This window comes from Misgurnus anguillicaudatus, chromosome 20 (genome assembly GCF_027580225.2).
Source record: "Misgurnus anguillicaudatus chromosome 20, ASM2758022v2, whole genome shotgun sequence".
Classification (NCBI taxonomy): domain Eukaryota; kingdom Metazoa; phylum Chordata; class Actinopteri; order Cypriniformes; family Cobitidae; genus Misgurnus; species Misgurnus anguillicaudatus.
In genome coordinates this window covers 27,595,392-27,614,419 of record NC_073356.2, presented here as the reverse complement: position 1 = coordinate 27,614,419, position 19,028 = coordinate 27,595,392, and the positions used below count along the sequence as shown (strand labels likewise).

At 37.1% G+C, this 19,028-nt stretch overlaps 1 protein-coding gene across 1 annotated transcript in view; it reads left to right on the top strand.

Moving 5' to 3' along the window:
- Positions 1-19,028, top strand: part of nudcd1 (NudC domain containing 1) — a 28,392-nt gene that overhangs the window by 6,764 nt on the left and 2,600 nt on the right. Inside the window, exons 4-8 of the mRNA XM_055220395.2 lie at positions 110-293; positions 2,421-2,609; positions 8,980-9,187; positions 12,486-12,630; positions 12,722-12,847. Coding sequence (XP_055076370.2) covers positions 110-293; positions 2,421-2,609; positions 8,980-9,187; positions 12,486-12,630; positions 12,722-12,847 — 852 coding nt within the window. The remainder of the gene's footprint in view (positions 1-109; positions 294-2,420; positions 2,610-8,979; positions 9,188-12,485; positions 12,631-12,721; positions 12,848-19,028) is intronic.

The window sequence follows — 19,028 nt, the reverse complement described above, 5'->3', positions numbered from 1 at the left end:
GATAATGAACCATATTACTTGCCGGAATTTGAGGCATGTGGCTACAAATTGTTATGTTTTTGCCTCATGTCCCAATTTGCATGCTATACTGTGTTTATTTTCTGGCCAGCCCATGTTTAGCAAGCGTCTAGGAGAGCCGTTCCTCATCGTTCACAGCCTGACTCACATGCACGCTCACGTTCACACTGTTGAAGTGCTGCTGCTGAGAATCCAGAAAGATCCATCTGATACCAAAGGCAGTGGCTTTTCAATCTCGCTGGAGTGGATAACAGTGGACAACTCTCCTGGTCAGGGTGAGATTGAATATTTCTCTAGTGTTCAGATGAATGTTAAAATATCAAATGAAAGATAGCACAAGCACAACAGTCTATTGAAAGTATTGCTGTTGCAAAAAAAAAAAAAACAGGACAGAAGGTATTTTTTGGACTACTTGTGGTACTCAAACTTTGTGCAACATGTTCATGTCATGAGCTACATCTAGGTTCATCTACTAGAAATCAATAAACTGATATTATACATCCATAAAAATTATCATACAAAATATTTGGTTAAAGGTATTGTTAATAAAAAAGAGAGAAAAGGTCTGAGAAATGGTCTAGGTTAGTGTTTCCCAATCCTTGTCCTCAAGGACCCCCTTCCAGAATGTTTTAGATGTCTTTCTTATTTAACACACCTGATTTAACTCATCAGCTTGTTAGGGAGATATGTTTCTGAAAGGAGGCTAAAAAAAGTTGAATCGGTTGTTTTAAATAGGGAGACATCTGGGGCTTTCTGGGAGGATGTCCTCGAGGGCCAGGATTGAGAAGCACTAATATAAAATTACAGAAAAAAAACTGTATTTGTGTATTACGGAAAATTTCTGTAATTTATTGTGTCCAGTATTTTTCCAGCACCCCAGCTGCCAGAACTTTTTTACGCAATTTTTTACAGTGTTAATGTAAAATTGTAGAATTAACTGTATTATTGTATTAAAGAAAATTTCTGTAATTTATTGTGTCCGTTTTATTTTACAGTATTTTTCCGGCTCCCCAGTTTCCGTAATTTTAACGTTTTTTTGCTAGTTTTTTTTACAATGTTAATGTAAAATTACAGAAAAAAAAAATTATTTTTGTAATACAGAAAATTTTTGTAATTTATTATTGTGCCTGTTATTTTACTGTATTTTTCCGGCACCCTAGCTGCTGCAATTTTATCGTTTTTACGGAATTTTTTACAGTGTTAATGTAAAATTACAGAAAAAAATATTTTTTTATTTCAGAAAAAACATTTGTGTAATTTATTGTGCCCGTTATTTTCTGCGGCACCCCACCTGCTGGAAATTTACTGTTTTTACAGATTTTTTTGAAAAAAAAATGTATTTTTGTATTAAAGAACATTTCTGTAATTTATTGTGCCTGTTATTTTATGGTATTTTCCCAGCACCACAGCTGCCGGAATTTTACAGTTTTCTTCCTGAATTTTTTTCCAACTAAAATTACAGTAATGCATTTCAAATGAGCCTACAGTGTCCACTGTATATGATAATACTTTAGAAGAATACATAATAATATACCACAAGTCTGCTGAATGATTTATTTTGATTGGTCGCATTATTTTTTTTGTCTTAAATGGTATGTGGTATGTCTGTGGTAACCATGGTATAAGCAGAATAATTTACTCCAGTCTTTTGAATTATTTTATATTTTTAATATTTTTATTTTTATAATTATCTTATAACAATGCTCTCAGTTTTGCACTGGGTGTGCATTATTTTCAAATAATTCAACGGACCGTTATCAAATATTCCTTACGTAAAGTGTATGGCGGATGTTTTATATTTATGCTTAGCTAAGGGGTCCATGAAATAATTTGTTATAAATTCTATCATTGTGTTGTATTATTAAAAAGGGAATATTTAGATATGGGGACCATCTAGGAACCATATCAGTCTTGCTACTGCTAATTTTATAAAACTATTTGACAGAGTATTAACACTTAATGACATTTTAATGACAGTTTAATGTATGTTAACTCATAAAGCTAGGTCGTTTTTTAAGTTTGATAATTATTTTGCTATGTCATGTTTATGACAGATTTATGACAAGTTATGCTGTATAGGTTTATGTCAAGTTGTCATAACAAAGACATCTCAAACAATGTCATCTTTGCATTAAAAATTATATAATTGAACAAATGACACTTAATTACAGTTGTCATAAATGTGCATAACATCTCCTACATGTTTATGACATGTGTCATGTCATGATTATGAAGCTGTCATGTCATTCTTATGCACACACCTTCAAGTAAAGTGTTACCGAAATGTTTCTCCCCTGTAAGGGGTCCCTGGATGCACAAGTTTGAGAACCCCTGATTTGGTTAATTAGTGATACATTTTTTTAACTGGCTTTAGAAAAAAAAAAGTGTTTTTGTCTCTTCAGGTGAGGAAAGGAAGTATGAAGTGAAGAAGAAGAGGATGATGAAGGGGAAATCTGTTCCACACTACGCTGCAGTGGAGCCTCAGGGAAAAGGAGTCATCATAGCCTCAGAGAAACCCTTTACTTTCACTGAGGTGGATGGAGTTCCTCTTGAAGAACCTCATGATGAGAATATGGAGGTTGAGAAATTGGGTGAGAAACCTCACACATATGAAATGATCAAATTTTGGAAAAATAATATCCAAACAAACACAGACAGCACGAATGTGCCATGCAGTGGACAGAAACGTGTCTCTGTGCTCTTTGTTTGGTTCTTGGATTGAAATTTCCCAGGGGATTAATCTACACTTTCAGTGAGTAAAATGTCTCGCCCTCACTCCATGTCGCACTTAAGCCACGTTTTGAAAGCCCACAAGAAAAGAGATTTGAAGCCCGCAATCCACTTAGAAACTCTCAAGTGCTGCAGTCTTGAGGAACCGTACTTTCACAGAATGAATCAGATCTTTCGGTATCCATAGAAACATAAGAAAGATTGGTTCAAATAGACTGTGATGAGAACTGGAGAGTACCATGCACTTTACAGTGTCTCTGTATCACAGTAGTAATATCGGTTTCATTTATATTATCTGGAAACTTTGCATGATTGTAGTTGGTTTGCTTTATGCAGATATAGACCAGTTTAATGGCATACTAATAAAATGCATTCTGACTATGTAACATGGGCATAGCAAGTATTTTTCTTGCCGTCATGTATATTATACTAACAAGTGGTAGCTCTCCCAGAGATAATATTCAAATGTAAATTGAACATGCCGACATTTTGGGATTTTAGCTTATTCACCGTATCCCCCAGAGTTAGATAAGTGCATACATACCTTTTTCATCTCCGTGCGTCCTGTAACTCTCTGACTTAGCTTAGCACAATGACTGGAAGTGAATGGCTCCAGCTAGCATACTACTCCCAATAAGTGACAAAATAACATTTTTATATGTTGTGATTTGTATAGTCACATCGTTTACAAATAACAAGGTCATATGAGACACAGCCATCTTTAACAGTATGCATACTGGGAACTATATTCTCAGAAAGTGAAGCCCAAGTAACAGTGCTTCGCCTTCTGAGAATATAGTTCCCAGTATGCATACTGTTAAAAGATATTTGTGTCTCATATGACCTTGTTATTTGTAAACGATGTGACTATACAAATCACAACATATAAATAGGAAAAATGTTATTTTGTCACTTATTGAGAGCAGTATGATAGCTGGAGCCATTTACTTCCAGTCTTTGTGCTAAGCTAAGCTAGTGGGAGTGCGTCAAACAGTTACAGAACGCATGGAGATGAAAAAGTTATGTATGCACTTATCTAGGGGCCATAGCGTGAAAATCAGACTTTTTCCATGTTTAAGTGCTATAATTGGGTCCCCAGTGTTTCTATCAACCTAGAAAAATTGAAAAAGATTAACACAGCAACTTTGTTTTTCTAAACCATTTTTGCAAGCATGTGAAAAATTAGGTCGTTCAGATTTTGCCTGTTTTGTGAAGTGGGTAGCAAGGCAAATTGCAATGATACCGCCCCTTAATCTGCACTATCCAACAACCGCACTGCCATTTAGTGCAGAGAGAAAAAGAGAAAAAATAATTGACAGCAAAATTGAGTTTCAATTGCAACAAACCACCATCATTTCAGTTTTTGCATTTCATCATCTCATTTACATTTTAAAGGACACACCCAAAAACAGCAAATGTTTCTCGGACCTACAAAATGGGAATTTTAACATGTTATAATAAATTATCTGTGGGGTATTTTAAGCTAAAACTTCACATAAGCACTCTGGGGACATCAAAGACTTATTTTACATCTTTAAAAAAACTCATAATATGACCGCTTTAACACTGATCTGGCATATGTGACCCTGTCATAGGTCGCACGGGTATATTTGTAGCAATCCAACAACAGATTATGTAATTATTAATGCCAAAAATCATTCGGATATTAACTAAAGATCATGTTCCATTAAGTTATTAAGTCAATTTCCTACTGTAAGTATACCAAAAAAATTTTTATTATTAGTAATATGTGTTGCTAAGGACTTAATTTGGACAACTTTAATTGTGATTTTCTCAATTTTTTGCATACTTAGATTCCAGATTTTCAAATGTTTGCATCTCATATTGACATATTGAATAATTGCTTGGTGAATGAAGCATTGCTTCGTTTTCATTAGCATTTGACATTTTCTTTATGCCAAAGAGTGCAAATATTTGTCCTAACAAAATCTATTTGCATTCGTATTTACTGTCTAGTCGTGTAGAAATAGTCAACCTCATAAAAATGTTTTGCATTTGTATCCACAAAAAAAATTCATTGACGTTTCATTCTCCATCCCAACGTCATCTTTCTCATTTCCTGTTTTTCTCCCGCACCTGTATTCATTACGTACTGCCTCGCTCCGGCGGAAGCCAGCGAGAGAAAACTTTTAAAGGTCTTTTGTTTCCTGTTCACCCTTTGAGCCTGTTTATTTGATATAAAGGAGTGATGTCACGACAACAGCACGTGGATTGTCTTCTTTCTCTCTGCCTCATTGTAGCAAGAGACTCCGCTGGGTGGCAGATAGAATGGAGATGCATTAGCTTGTTTCAGAAAGAGAGGTCGACCTTCCTTAGCCATAAAAGACTGTTATTGGTCACAGACGCACGTACATATCAGAAAATAATTTTGTTACGTGCATGAACAAACCAAACACAGGGAATGGAGTTATTTGAGGTAAAGAGTAAAATCAATACAGTGTTGTTTAAAGGTCTTTATGGACAACATTAAATCAATATTGTATAATTATGGTAAAAATTATGTATGTCATTCACGAACACACTGCTGGGAAAGCTTTTTTAAAGCGGCAAAACTACATGATGCACTTAAAGGAACAGCGCACCCAAAAATGAAATTCTGTCATCATTTGATTACGTCTTTATTGGGTTAATAATTGAGCCCTGATGTTATCTATGTAAATAATAGTAGTAAAATATTTTATTACTAAATCATTATATATTATATATTTATAAAATGTTCTTTAAATTATGTAGGATGATTTTATGTAAAAAAACAGTAAATCCAAAAAACATGACTTTAGTTGGGTTTTTACAGACTGGATCACACCTATAAGTTGTCTTCACTCTCAGCCTATTTCATGACTGTCATTTTGAGTGTATATATGGTCATTTTCTGTAGCGGTGTCATGGGGAACATGTTTGCCTTTCTCTTCATTATCCTGTTTTGCTCCACAAGACTCCTGTTGTGCACTAGTTTACTAGACCCGCAACAATAGAAGATAATGAGTGTGCTGCTCTCGCACCCAATTGAGCTTTAAAGCAGCATTATGGCTTTAGAAAATCGTTCCAATTTCAATAATAAGGTTTGCCAGCTTAGCTAAGCCTGTGGGTGGGTGAGACTCAGACCTCTCTGGATCTCACTCTTTCTTTATTTCCTAATTCGCCTCTCTCTGTAGCTTTACTTCTGGTTGAAAGCTGAACTTTTGTAAGATCAGAGATAATTAGTCAATACTGGTAAAAAACAGGGCTGCGTATAATCACAAATAATTGTTTGCAAAATAAATGTTTTTGTTTACATCGTATATGTGTGTTGTGTATATTATGTTATATTATATATAAATGTGACTACTTTATATATACATATATTTTTACTTAACATTTACATCCATGTTTGTGTATTTATACATACATAATTATTATACACAATACACACACACACACACACACACACACATATATGATGTAAACAAAAACTTTCAATCTGCAAACATTAGTTTTTTTGATTAATCGTTATGCAGCCCTAGTAAAAACCGCAATGGTAACAAAACAAGCGTTAGCCGAGAATGCTAACAGGCTAGTATTAAATGATCGAGAAGTTGAAACTCCTATCAGATTGTTTTGATTGTTTTTAACTTATAATAGTATTAATAATAATGTCGCTTGATATATAAACCAAGGAATATAGAATATAAAATAAATTTTAAGAACCGGGAATGCTTATAGGCTATAGGCTAGTAGCGAATGATGGAGAAGTTGAATTTTCATATTGTGTATCAAATCAAAAAAAATAAAAAATAGTGTAGAATAGTACTAATAATAATTTCACTTAATTTATAAACCAAGTAATGTAGAGTTTAAAACAAATTTTAAGAAACTATGGTTCTTAGCATCGACTTGACAGAGCTTCACACTACAGCCAAACAAAATTTGGTGATGTTTTCACGTGATGCTAAGCAGTGTTACAAGTAATTTTTCATTTAATATCAATACAGACATTTAGTTTTAAAAGAGATATTAATAATTGTTGTTCGCTTAGACAGCAATGATATTCAATTAAGGAAATTTGTTAGATAAGGGCTAATATAAATATATGTAGATGTACCCATTAGCTTAAATCTCCTGTGTGTAGCACTTTTTTTTGAGAGTAATTATGCATTCCCACCAGCCGCGGTAGAGGCAAAAAAACGGCCTATTCGCGCGTAGTTGGACGCTTGAACATTTGAGTTCACTCGCTTCATTTGCGCGTGAAATTCAATTCATTTGAGACATTCACGCGGAAATTCGCATCATGGGAGGGGCTTCTGCGACTCCGCTGAGACTCCGAAACTCCACGCGCTTCCTGTAATCACGTCACTACTACAGCGAGGTCCTGATTGGTTAATGCGGCGCGGAAATCCACCAAAGTTCAGATTTTTCAACTTGCGCATTTCAAGCGGCAACGCTCTATTCGCGCGGAACGCGTGATGCAAATAGTGCGTTCCGCGCAAATAGGGCGTTACCACGGGAAACGCGCGAGTAGAAAAATCTGAACTTCGCGCCGCGTGTAGTGCGCCGCAGGATGCCTAATCGCGTCTTTGCATTGACTTAACATGTAAATCACTTGAGCTTGCCGCGTCTACCGCGTCTGGTTTAAACCCTGCATAAGACGCATTACTGTTAGAGTTGAACTCTTTTCCTGCCAATGATGACTATTTCCATCTATCCGCAATACCGCTATTATCCACCAGGTGGTGCTCTTCCACAACTTCTCTACAACCCGTAAGTACACCTCACATGAAAGAGAAAGAACTCGGTGTGTTTTAAAGATCGCTCTGCATCTGATCTTTATCAATAGTCCTTCATCAAAATTGAATTATTTTAGATTTTTGCTCAAAATTTTTTGTTTTTGAAAAAAACGATCCATATTTGAGAGGTAATAGAAAGAGAACTAATGATGGTAGGATAAAACTTTTTTTGAAAGCAGAGGGTCTGTTTTTTCATTTTATATATTTTACGTTTATATATTTAAAGGCATTAAACTTTTGTGAAAATCATGAAAAATGCTGCCGCTGGCTGGCAACTTTAAAAAAAAAAAAACGCTGGCGGGGAAAGAGTTAATAACTGATTTTATGTGTATCACACAGCCACGTTCTGTGTATAACACATGTTAATTTTAATCAATTAACACATTAATCAAGGTTAATCAATTCTGAATTAAAGTGCACCTGCGTAACCCACTTTTACAAGATGTTTGGACCTGAATGTGTGTTGGCAGTGTGTGATACACATAATGTGATGTCACACTGATAGAGCCCCACCCACAGCAACTGACTGACAGTCCTGCATTACCATAGTTTCCACCCTCAGTGAGACAGTACGCTGTCTGCCATATCTCAATAGTGAGATACTATTGTCTCAGACTGTATTCACAGGAATCAGATCTATTTTAACTAAAAGCGCTCACTGTCTCTTTTGGTAAGGGAATGAGGAGTGCATATAAAGGTACAGACACAAAAGGAGCAGGTTTTTGCTCCCACCCAAATAAGGGCATTTTTGACATGCTATAATAAATGAGCTGTGGGGTATTTTGAGGTAAAACATGATGGGCACACCTGAAACTGATATTACATCTTGTTAAAAGATGTATAATAGGTTAGTTTTTAATATCTGATGCTTTGACTAGTGTTAATTTAATTCGGGATGTGTCTGCATGGAGGGACGTTTGGTGGGGTCACCAGATCAAATTTGATTTCCTGTGCATCCAGAATCGCATTTTTGTCCCTGACATTGTTTGATTATGTTCCTAACTGGTACATATCAGTAAGGGGGCACAAAGGTCTCCTGATGCCAAATAAAGACACACAATTACACGGGTTGTCACATTCATACAGGTTTAATTTGTCATCCTTCGCTTTAAAGACACTGTGACCCAGCAGTCACAGAACTCATCACTTCTTATTACACCCCTAGATCACAATCATAATTCAACAGAACAGAAGTCTGTTTCACGTAACACAGCTTGGCTGAATCCTTCCAGGCTTGTTTTAAACAGTTGTTATCGGTATAATTAGTATTAGCATAATCTATTATTCAGATCTGTGTCTGTCTACCCTCTTACACTTTCAGATTTTTCTTACAGTACCTTTTCATAAATTAAAGCAAAGGTCTACCAGACATCTGTTTTTTATTTAATTTTTGAATTTAGCCAAAAGCGTCTGTTTTAAATACTTGTCCTATCTTTGTATTGTTCAGATCCCATCTACTTCTGGCAGCAAACAGAGGAAGACGTGACCGTGTGCGTACGTTTGCCTGAAGGCACCACCAAAGATGACATCCGCTTCAAACTCACCGTGGACTGCCTGCGTGTTGGAGTGGGGGATTATGCACCCCTGCTAGATGGGCAGCTGTTCGCACCTGTAGATCCAGAGGCAAGCACCTGGACAATTAAAGATGATAAGAGGTATGCAAGTTTTATGAAAAGTTCAAATCGTTATAAAAGCACAAAATCATTGCTGAATCCCTACCCAAAAATTTTGATATTGTTTAAACTATATTGAAGGTAAAGCCACAATATGTCATTTTCACAGCTATAGGTCATTAAACAATGTGACTATAGTCTTTACCTTAAAGGAAAACACCACATTTTTATTCAATATTATACTATGTTCTTGCCTCAATTTAAACAAATGAATACATACCTATCTATTTTCAATGCGTGCACTTAATCTTTGTACAGCACATTGTGAATGTGTTAGCATTTAGCCTAGCCCCATTCATTCCTTAGGATCCAAACAGGGATGAATTTAGAAGCCGCCGAACACTTCAATTTTTTCCCTATTTAAAAACTTAGGGTTCCCACGTGTCCTTGAAATCTTTTGTGAAAGTTTATGAAACTGGGAGGAAAAATTCAAGGTCCTGGGAAGTTTTTGAAAATATACATACATAGATACAGGAAAGTACATTGAAAGTGCTTGAATTTATTTAGTGCAAGAAGTTTTCTTGAAAAAAAATCCATATTATTCCCTGTGGTGTGTAGGATAATATCATAAAATTCTAGACTTTTTAAGCACACATGCTAAACTGTTCACTTTAAATGCTTAAATCTTCTGTATGCGAATGTTGATTCATACCAAAATGCTTTTTTGCATAGTTGTGTTTGACACATGAAAACGTCTCGGGTTACGCATGTAACTGTTGTTCCCTGAGAAAGGAACGAGGCGCTGCGTCTCCCTTGCCATACTTCCTGCATCTCTGTAACGCCATCTTTGGCAATATTTCAGATTGCGATATACTTCCTGGCTCCCGCCTCACCCTGTCTTTGTTGTTAAGCCTCACCATTGGTTGAATTTGATATACACATTCAGACGCACTTACCCTTGAAGGCGTCCCCAAACTGTCACCGCAGTGACTCAGCGTGAGTTCCCTCGAAAGGGAACTGTAACAGTGTATCTTTAAAGGTAACACAATGTAACCTTGCTCTCACTTGAAATGTGTCCCCACATTTAGTCCTTAATTTGAGGGTATTGGACCTGGAAAGCCCTTGAAAGGTCCTTGAATTTGAAGTTAACTAAGGTGTGGGAACCCTGTCCCCCTCTTGCTCAAACTTCCGAAGTCAGAAGTGATGATGTTACTCCGTGCCGAGGTCGAAGTGCTGCAAACGGGGCTATTAGTTCTCATTTTTATTCGCTTAAAGGGACAGTAAGTAGGTAGTTAAGTAGAAGTTTTAAGTGTTTTATTAATCAAATTCAAAGTCTTTATTCATAAATATGTCCTTGTTGGTGTTAAATGACCTCTGCCAGTGACCTGACTTTTCTTTGTAAGCCCCGAATTTCTTCTCTTTACTTACATTGAACAGGTAAGTCCAAGGAGGCTTCCATCTCGTTACGCCATATTGAGAAAATATAATAGCAGAGATGGACAAAAAGCACTTGCCTACCGACGCGTTTCCACAATGCGTTTTTATTCAGAACACGTGAACTAGCTGAAACGGACAAGGAGATCAGTGATTACATAACGCTGCATCTGGAAAAGTGAGGCGCTAGAGAGCACTATTCGTTTGAATGCAAAATACAATTTCACCACTAAATGGGGGTAAATCCTACTTATTGTCCCTTTAAAAAAGCCCCGTTTTATTTTGTGCCACCATACTTGCGTATCAGAATATACCAACTACACAAAATAATGTTTTTTAACAATGAAATAGGTGCACTTTAAAATACATTTAGGATAATCTAAGTTCACATGTAAACAAAATATCTAACACTGTGCTAGTAGTTCTTGGATACTTTAATGCCAAAATTTTACATAATTTGCCACATAAATCTTTAATAAACATCCCTTTTATATCTTGGCAAAGGGTGTATTGTGTATATGCACAAAAGGCTTTTGGCAAACTCTGAGTTCATGCGTTTGAAGAACAAACACCCACGCTGTTGTGTGCATATGACAAAAGGCGTCAGTTGTCGTCGTGCCTGCCCACACATTCGTGGCACGTGTTAACAAGAGAAAGTTTCTCTAAACCGTTTCTCAGAAACATTAGTGGTCCACCTGATTTGAATTTCCACTTCCTGAAAAACATCTTGCATCCCGCTTACTCGGGTTCTTCGTTTGAGACGCGCATTGTCCTTCCGATTCCCAGATTTTAATAAGAGGCCCCTGATGACCCCTCTTATAATGTGAAGTGCCGGAGCTGGGCTCCGTCTGTGTTCTGTTTCAAGTGTCTGTGTTTGTTTTCTGTCTGTTGTCTTACGGTCACTGTTGCTGTTATTTGCATATGTATAGTGACCTTCATTTGTATGGTGATTCTCATTATGAGGCATGTACAGTTTAATGGGTTATGTAAAAGAAATTGTTGTTCTCAGATGCATTAAATGAATTGGAAATGTTCATTTTAATGGTACTTCTAGGCAGAGTACAGAGAGAAAGACCGAATTAATTTTGATTAAGCTTCTCACTTATACGAGAATTGTCAACAACATAAAGCAGTATCATTTTTTCAGTCAGCTGTGTAATAGATAATTATTTGTTTGTTTTTTAAATACATCATTAAATGGAGCTGCACGGTATTAAATGAAATGTGTGATATGCATATGTTGTCTGTATTTCTTAATATACACTATTCAGAATACCATACGACAATGCTTTGCGCTTGTAAAACCATTCAAACTATATTTAATATACTTTAAATAATTCAGTTATTTATTATATTTCTATTTAAAGGGGACATTTTAAGACCTTTTTAAGATGTCAAATAAATCTTTGGTGTCCCCAGAGTATGTATGTAAAGATTTGGCTCAAAATACCATATAAATAATTTATTATAGCACGTTAAAATTGACACTTTGTAGGTGTGAGCAATAATGTGCCAATTTTGGGTGTGTCCTCTAAAATGCAAATGAGCTGATCTCTGCACTAAATGGCAGTGCAGTGGTTGGATAGTGCAGATTAAGGGGCGGTATTAACCCCTTCTGACATCACAAGGGGAGCCGAATTTCAATGACCTATTTTTTCACATGTTTGTAGAAAATGGTTTACTAAAACTAAGTAACTGGGTTGATCTTTTTCACATTTTCTAGGTTGATAGAAGCACTGGGGACCCAATTATAGCACTTAAACATGAAAAAAGTCAGATTTTCATGATATGTCCTTGCTAAATATTTAACTATGTGATATTTCAATAATTCTGATATATTGTGCTGCCCTATCTGTGAAGCATATTGTATAATCGTGTTTATCCCAAATCATTTTTATGTGTGCAGTTTAGAAGTCAGTCTCCAAAAGCGAAGCGAGGGTCCGCTGTGGTCTGAATTTATTCTGGGTGACCGGCGAGGAGAGTATTTAATGAACGATGAACAAAAATCACAGCTCCAACAGAGACTTTCCTATCTCACTGCTGAAGACCTGGTCAGTATCTCTATGTTTTTTTCTTATATTTCTTTATAAATTAGGATCGTGCAACATGTTTATCGTCTTTCTGCTTGTTTTGACCCTGTAGAATCCAGACCCAGAGAAGGAAAAGCCCCCTTGCAACACTCAGGAACTGGAGGACTGTGACATGTTTCCAGAGGATGGCTCCACGTTGATGCGCTTTGATGGTACCACTCTGAAGCCCACACACGTGGTAAGGCAATAGACATGAAAATAGCAGGTAGCGTGGCAATTAGCATGAAAGAGGGAAAGTGGGCTGCTCAATGGCTTGTTAAACCGCTACTCCAGGAGGATTTTTTTTTTTTGAAATACTTATTCTTTTATACCACCATCACTGTAGTACTGACCTACGTAACCCAACCATTATCTTGCTGTTATTTTCCAGGTTCCCATTAGGGATTCAAAATTTGTGCTCTTGTTGTGTTAAAATTCCATATGCTTTTTTAAATGGTCCCCTTAAAACTTTAAGTTCTCTAGTCATCGTCGACTGCATCTCTTGGACCCTTAAATGAGGGAGCGGTCTGAAGTCAATAATATTATGGCGACTTACATGGCAGTTGTAGATTTATGAAGCTATTTCATGCCGCAGATATACAGTCTGTAATATGTGAGAAATAGTTTTCACATTTCAAGCACTAAGAAAGCTAAACATATTAGTTTATATTGTTTCTCTTTAGCAGACATAAATTACATTTAAAATGGAATTGAATGAATAATTAAAAAAAAAAAATTGTAGAATAAATTTTGTTCAACTGAAGAAAGAAAGAAAGTCATATCAGGGTTCCCACGGGTCCTTGAAATCCTTGAAGATTTGTGAATCTGGGTGAAATAATTCAAGGTCCTGTAAAGTTTTTGAAAATATACATACATAGATACAGGTCATTAAAAGTGCTTGAATCTATTTTATGCAAGATGTTTTCTGGAAAAAAATCCATATTATTTTGTGTTTAGTGTAATATCATAAAATTTCTTGCCTTTTAAGCACACGTGCTAAACTGTTTGCTTTAAATGCTTATATTTTCTCTATGTGAATGTTGATTCATACCAAAATGCTTTTTTGCATAGTTAATTTGTGTTTGACACATGAAAAGTCTCAGGTTACGTATGTAACTGTTGTTCCCTGAGAAGGGGACGAGACGCTGCGTCTCCCTTGCCTTGATTCCTGCGTCCCTGTAACGCCGTCTTTGGCAGTATTTCAGATAGCGATATACTTCCTGGCTCCCGCGTCCCCCTGTCTTTGTCATTAAGCCTCACTATTGGTTGAATTTGATATACACATTCAGACGCATTTACCACTGGAAGCGTCCCCAAAGTGTCACCGCAGTGACGCAGCACGAGTTCCCTGGAAAGGGAACTGTAACAATGTACCTTTAAAGGTAACACGATGAATCTTGCTCTTACTTGAAATGTGTCCCCACATAAATTTGAGGGTATTGGACCTGGAAAGTCCTTGAAAGGTCCTTGAATTTGAAGTTAACTAAGGTTTGGGAACCCTGTCATATACATCTAGGAAAGCATGAGGATGCGTTAATTATATGGAGATAATTTTATCCTATTGTACAAATGTCCACAAAAATACATTTCTGTTTTTTTTTTATATATATTAAATTCCTAAAGCTGTTATGTTGGATTTTACATTTGGTTGTATGTGCCGCACATTTTGTGAAGGCTTTCAGACACTTCACCATTGAATAAAATTCCACGCAGACACCAGGCCCTCACCCCCCATTTACTCTCTTCTGTAAATCACTTACATTGATGCAGCGAAACACTTTGACCTTTACTAAGAGCACACGCTCACGGTTTCAAAGCCTCCTCCTTCCAAACTCCGAGGAGAGCCGGTCCCATGTCGACCTCTTCACAGGTTTTTGATTGCATGTTTGTGTCCCTCAGCTGGGCGCCGGAGCGGACCTGAAGGAACTTCAGATTCCTTTCTCCTCTGCTAAAGAGCGGTACTTCTCTTCTGAGACTCACGCTTGAGACTTCACAAACGAATAAGAGCGTTGACATTTACTGTATATTTGAATGATTTGTATCACAAGAGCTCCTCGGCATCGGTTGACAGCAGCAAAGTGCATCATCAGACAGCATGTTTGTGAAGAAACAGTGGTTATTTTAATATTTGTCATCAGAGATCTGAAGTAACATAGTGTTCACAGGTTATACTTGTAGTTTCACCTACGTATAATTGAAAGATTAACCTCTATTTTAGGATCGTCACTCGAATTTATGTGGCTCAGGATGAGATTTGTGTAAGTGGCCCTTGCCGCCGCCTCATGAGTCCTGTGAACGTGTCTAGCTTACCATCTCTTGTGATGTGAAGAACAGGCAGTTCAAACCATTTAATGTTAAATATACCTTTATGTATGTTTAGATGTGCACAAGTCAGGGTTCCCACGGGTCCTTGAAATCCTTAAAAGTTTGTGAATCTGGGGGAAAAAATTCAAGGCCCTGGAAAGTTTTGTAAATTTTCATTGAAAGTGCTTGAATCTATTTTATGCAAGAAAAAAATCCATATTATTCCCTGTGTAGTGTAGGATAATATCATTAAAAAAATTTTGTTTGCGTGCTGAACTGTTCGCTTTAAATGCTTATATCTTCTGTATGCGAATGTTGATTCATACCAAAATGATTTTTTGCATACGTGTTGTGTTTGACACATGAAAATGTCTCTGGTTACGTATGTAACTGTTGTTCCCTGAGAAGGGAACGAGACGCTGCGCCTCCCTTGCCATACTTCCTGCGTCCCTGTAATGCCGTCTTTGGCTATATTTCAAATAGTGATATTCTTCCTGTCTTTGTCGTTAAGCTTCCCAATTGGTTGAATTTGATATACACATTCAGACACACTTACCCTTGGAGGCGTCCCCAAAGTGTCAACGCAGTGACCCAGCGCAAGTTCCCTCGAAAGGGAACTGTAACAATTTATCTTAAAAGGGAACCTTGCTCTCACTTAAAACGTGCCCCACATTTAGTCCTTGAATTTGAGGGTATTGGACCTGGAAAGTCCTTGAAAGGTCCTTGAATTTAGACTTAACTAAAGTGTGGGATGAGGGTCTTGAGGGTCAGTAAGGTTTTTCCAGAAGCTCATTTTAAAAATAAAATAAATAATCGTGCTTAAGATGAAATTTACGTAACATTATCTGAAGCAACTTAGGGCAGGGTTTGGGGCTGAGTTAGATTCACTTCGTAAGAAATTACATGAATTAGGCTCGAAAAAATATTTAAGGCAAAAAAAAGATTTGTCAGGGAAAGCAATGGGATCAAAGGTGCAATACAAAGTTAATTTCAGGTTACACAGTTTTAGCCGTACCCATGCCTGGTGTTCATGAATTAAACTGTGCCGCGATGTGAAAGACATTTTCAACCAGCACAGTCTCTATTCGCGGAGGCATAAGCATTCAACCTCTCACTAAAAGACAGAAGGGTTGCCAATGTGCCTGGATAATTAAATGGATTTTAAGGGTCTTTATTTTGAGATGTGTTACATTATCCGCACTCCTCCTCTTCACTCCGCTGTTGGCGGCATGAGCGAACAGACCATTGAGGTCAGTTACATTCACTCTTTCATGAACAATACAGGGACACATTTCACAATGTCCTCATAATTACAGTGGCTTGAAATTGGCTTTGTGCTTGAGTATGTTGGGTCATGCAGTGAAAATAGGTGAAGACAGCATGTACCGTAATTGTCTTTGAAAAACTTTTTAACAAGCCATTTATGATGTAACTTACACGTACAAGCGCTGTACGAAAAACCTAGTGAGCAAAAACCTAGTGAGGGATTAATGTTGTGCGGTTTTTAAAATATCTCACACACGTTTGCATGCATCTATTCAAAACTGTTAATCTTTTAAATCATAATAGATCTGCATAATGCATCTGAGACTATTTAATGCACACTGTCAGAAAAAAAATGGTCAATATATATACCTACCCTTCCAAAAAATACACCTTTGTATTTAAAGACTTCATATTAGCATAGGTACATATTGGTACCAAATGTATACATATCCGTACCTAATGGTACATGTAGGGACCTTTTTAAACAGCGCTGACAATTTAACAGGAATCTGAGTGTGTGAAATGGTCAACGGCCCAATCCAGATTGCTCTGAATTTAATATACAATTCGACTCATCGGTGAGCAAAGCAGCAGGCGTTTGGTACATGGCATTTTTAAGGGGATGTTGGCAGCTAGCATTCACAAACACACATCATTTTTGGCATTGAACCGGATGGTGATTCACAATAGGCGAGAAATGTTACGTCACGTATGTGACGATCAAGTTTGGTTTGCGTGCAGCTGCTGCTTGAGTCTCTTATGACGATTCAAACTTGTTGTCATCTCAGATCTTAATAGGGTATTTGATGATAATGTGCATGTGGATTTTTCTTATTTTCTGCTAGTGATGGAATATTATAAAATTCTGAATCCGTTCATATGCATTCTTGACTCACAACCATATACTGTAAAAAAGATGGATGTAGTGTCTGTGACGTCACCCATAGGCTTCTGAAGATCGTTTTTTAAGCCAATAGTAGGTGGTGCCTGCCCTCACATCACTCGCGGATATCCGAAAATGGGTATAGAGGTGGGACTTTGGTGAAGCTGAGGTGGCTGGTTACTGAAACCACGCCCGCCTAGCTCGACTCTAGTGACAGCAGTGGCTGTTTACCCGTCACTCAAGTGGCCATGCCCTTAATTATGCAGAACTTTAAGGGCCCTATTTTAACGATCTAAGCGCATTGTCTAAAGCGCACAGCGCAACGTCTAAATGGGCGTGTCCGAATCCACTTTTGCTAATTTAACGACGGGAAAAATCGTTTTTGCGCCGAGCGCATGGTCGAAAAGGGTAGGTCCTATTGTAATGGGAGTATTTTGGGCGTAACATGCAGTAAACCAATGAGAGTCACAGCTCTCATTCCCTTTAAAAGCAAGTTGCGCTGGCGCTATGTCTAATCCCTATTTAGATGACGGACTTTGTAAACTGAAAAACTAAGCGGAGGTAGAAGATCCCCAGTTTAAGATTAATGTTAAATAATTGTGTTGTTTTTCCCTTATATTGAAATTGTTATTTTTTTATTAAAACCTTTAAAACCCGTTTTCTTTTAGTCATGGAAGTAAAAAGCAGGCTTGTAATTGCTTTAAATGTATGGCTATCCAATATCATCAAAAAATAATTTACAAGTATGTAAGATAAGGTTTGTACTCTAAAAATACTTTATTTGTAACAAACAGTAGATAAAGAAATTACAAACGGCTCTCCTCACGTTTCAGCACTTTGGACAGCTGTGTTTTTTTAGCAAAGAGTTTTTTTAAGCATTACTTACAAATGTTTCTCATCTCGCCATATCCACAGCTACATCATATACAATAAATCCGTGAGGTAGCATTAAAAAAAACATTTAAAAACAGACGCATTTGTTTAAAGCAAAGCATTTATTTACTTATCAGGCTGCAGGTAAAGCAGCTCTTTGCGCCTTCTAACGTCTCATAATTAGTCCTCATTTATAAATATGTCCAAGAGACTCAATAATAATCTCTTAAATTCAATCCTTTAATCTTTCATATTTAAAAGCATTTTTGTGCTGCTGCGCATTTATGTACTTTGTGATAAGCAAACCCGCGTTGTCCTCCCGTTTATAGGCGCATATTACTAATGCGCTCTTTAAATAACATAAAACATATTGCGCCATTGACTTTAGACTTTAGACCAGGTTTTTGTTGGTCAATGGCGTAGTCTATTTTAGTTGCCTCAAAATAGCAACGCGCCAAGAATGCGCCTGAACACACCTCGTTTTTCAGACCAGAACGCCCATGGGCGCAAAGGGGGCGCAAATGCATTTGCTATTTAAACAACGCGGCGCCAAACGTGAAAATTAGGGTGGAAACTAGCGAAAGACACTTGCGTCGCGCATTGCGCTGCATTGCGCCGGGTGTAAGATAGAGCCCTAAGGCTTAATATAATTTAAACCGATGAGTTACAAAAAAAATCACCCCCCCCTCACAGTTGTCATGAAGGGCAAAATTAGCTATACAGACCAAAAACACTTTTTGTACCAGGCGGTAAACATATTATTTTCTACTGTAAAGATTGCCATTTTAACATTTGGGTCTATGGGAATTGACTCGCTTTTGGAGCCAGCTTCTAGCAGCCAGTCGATGAATTGCAAAAATTTAATTCACTTCCGTATTGGCTTCATCAGAGAGATCGGAAGGTAGCCCCTCGCTCACAACCCACGAATGTACACTGTCAGAAAAAATGCTGTCAAAAAAGCTGTCATTTGGGATGGTACCCTTTAAGAAAGTCCTAATATGTACCAGTAGGGTACAGATATGTATCTATAAGGTACCAATATGTGCTTTAAAGG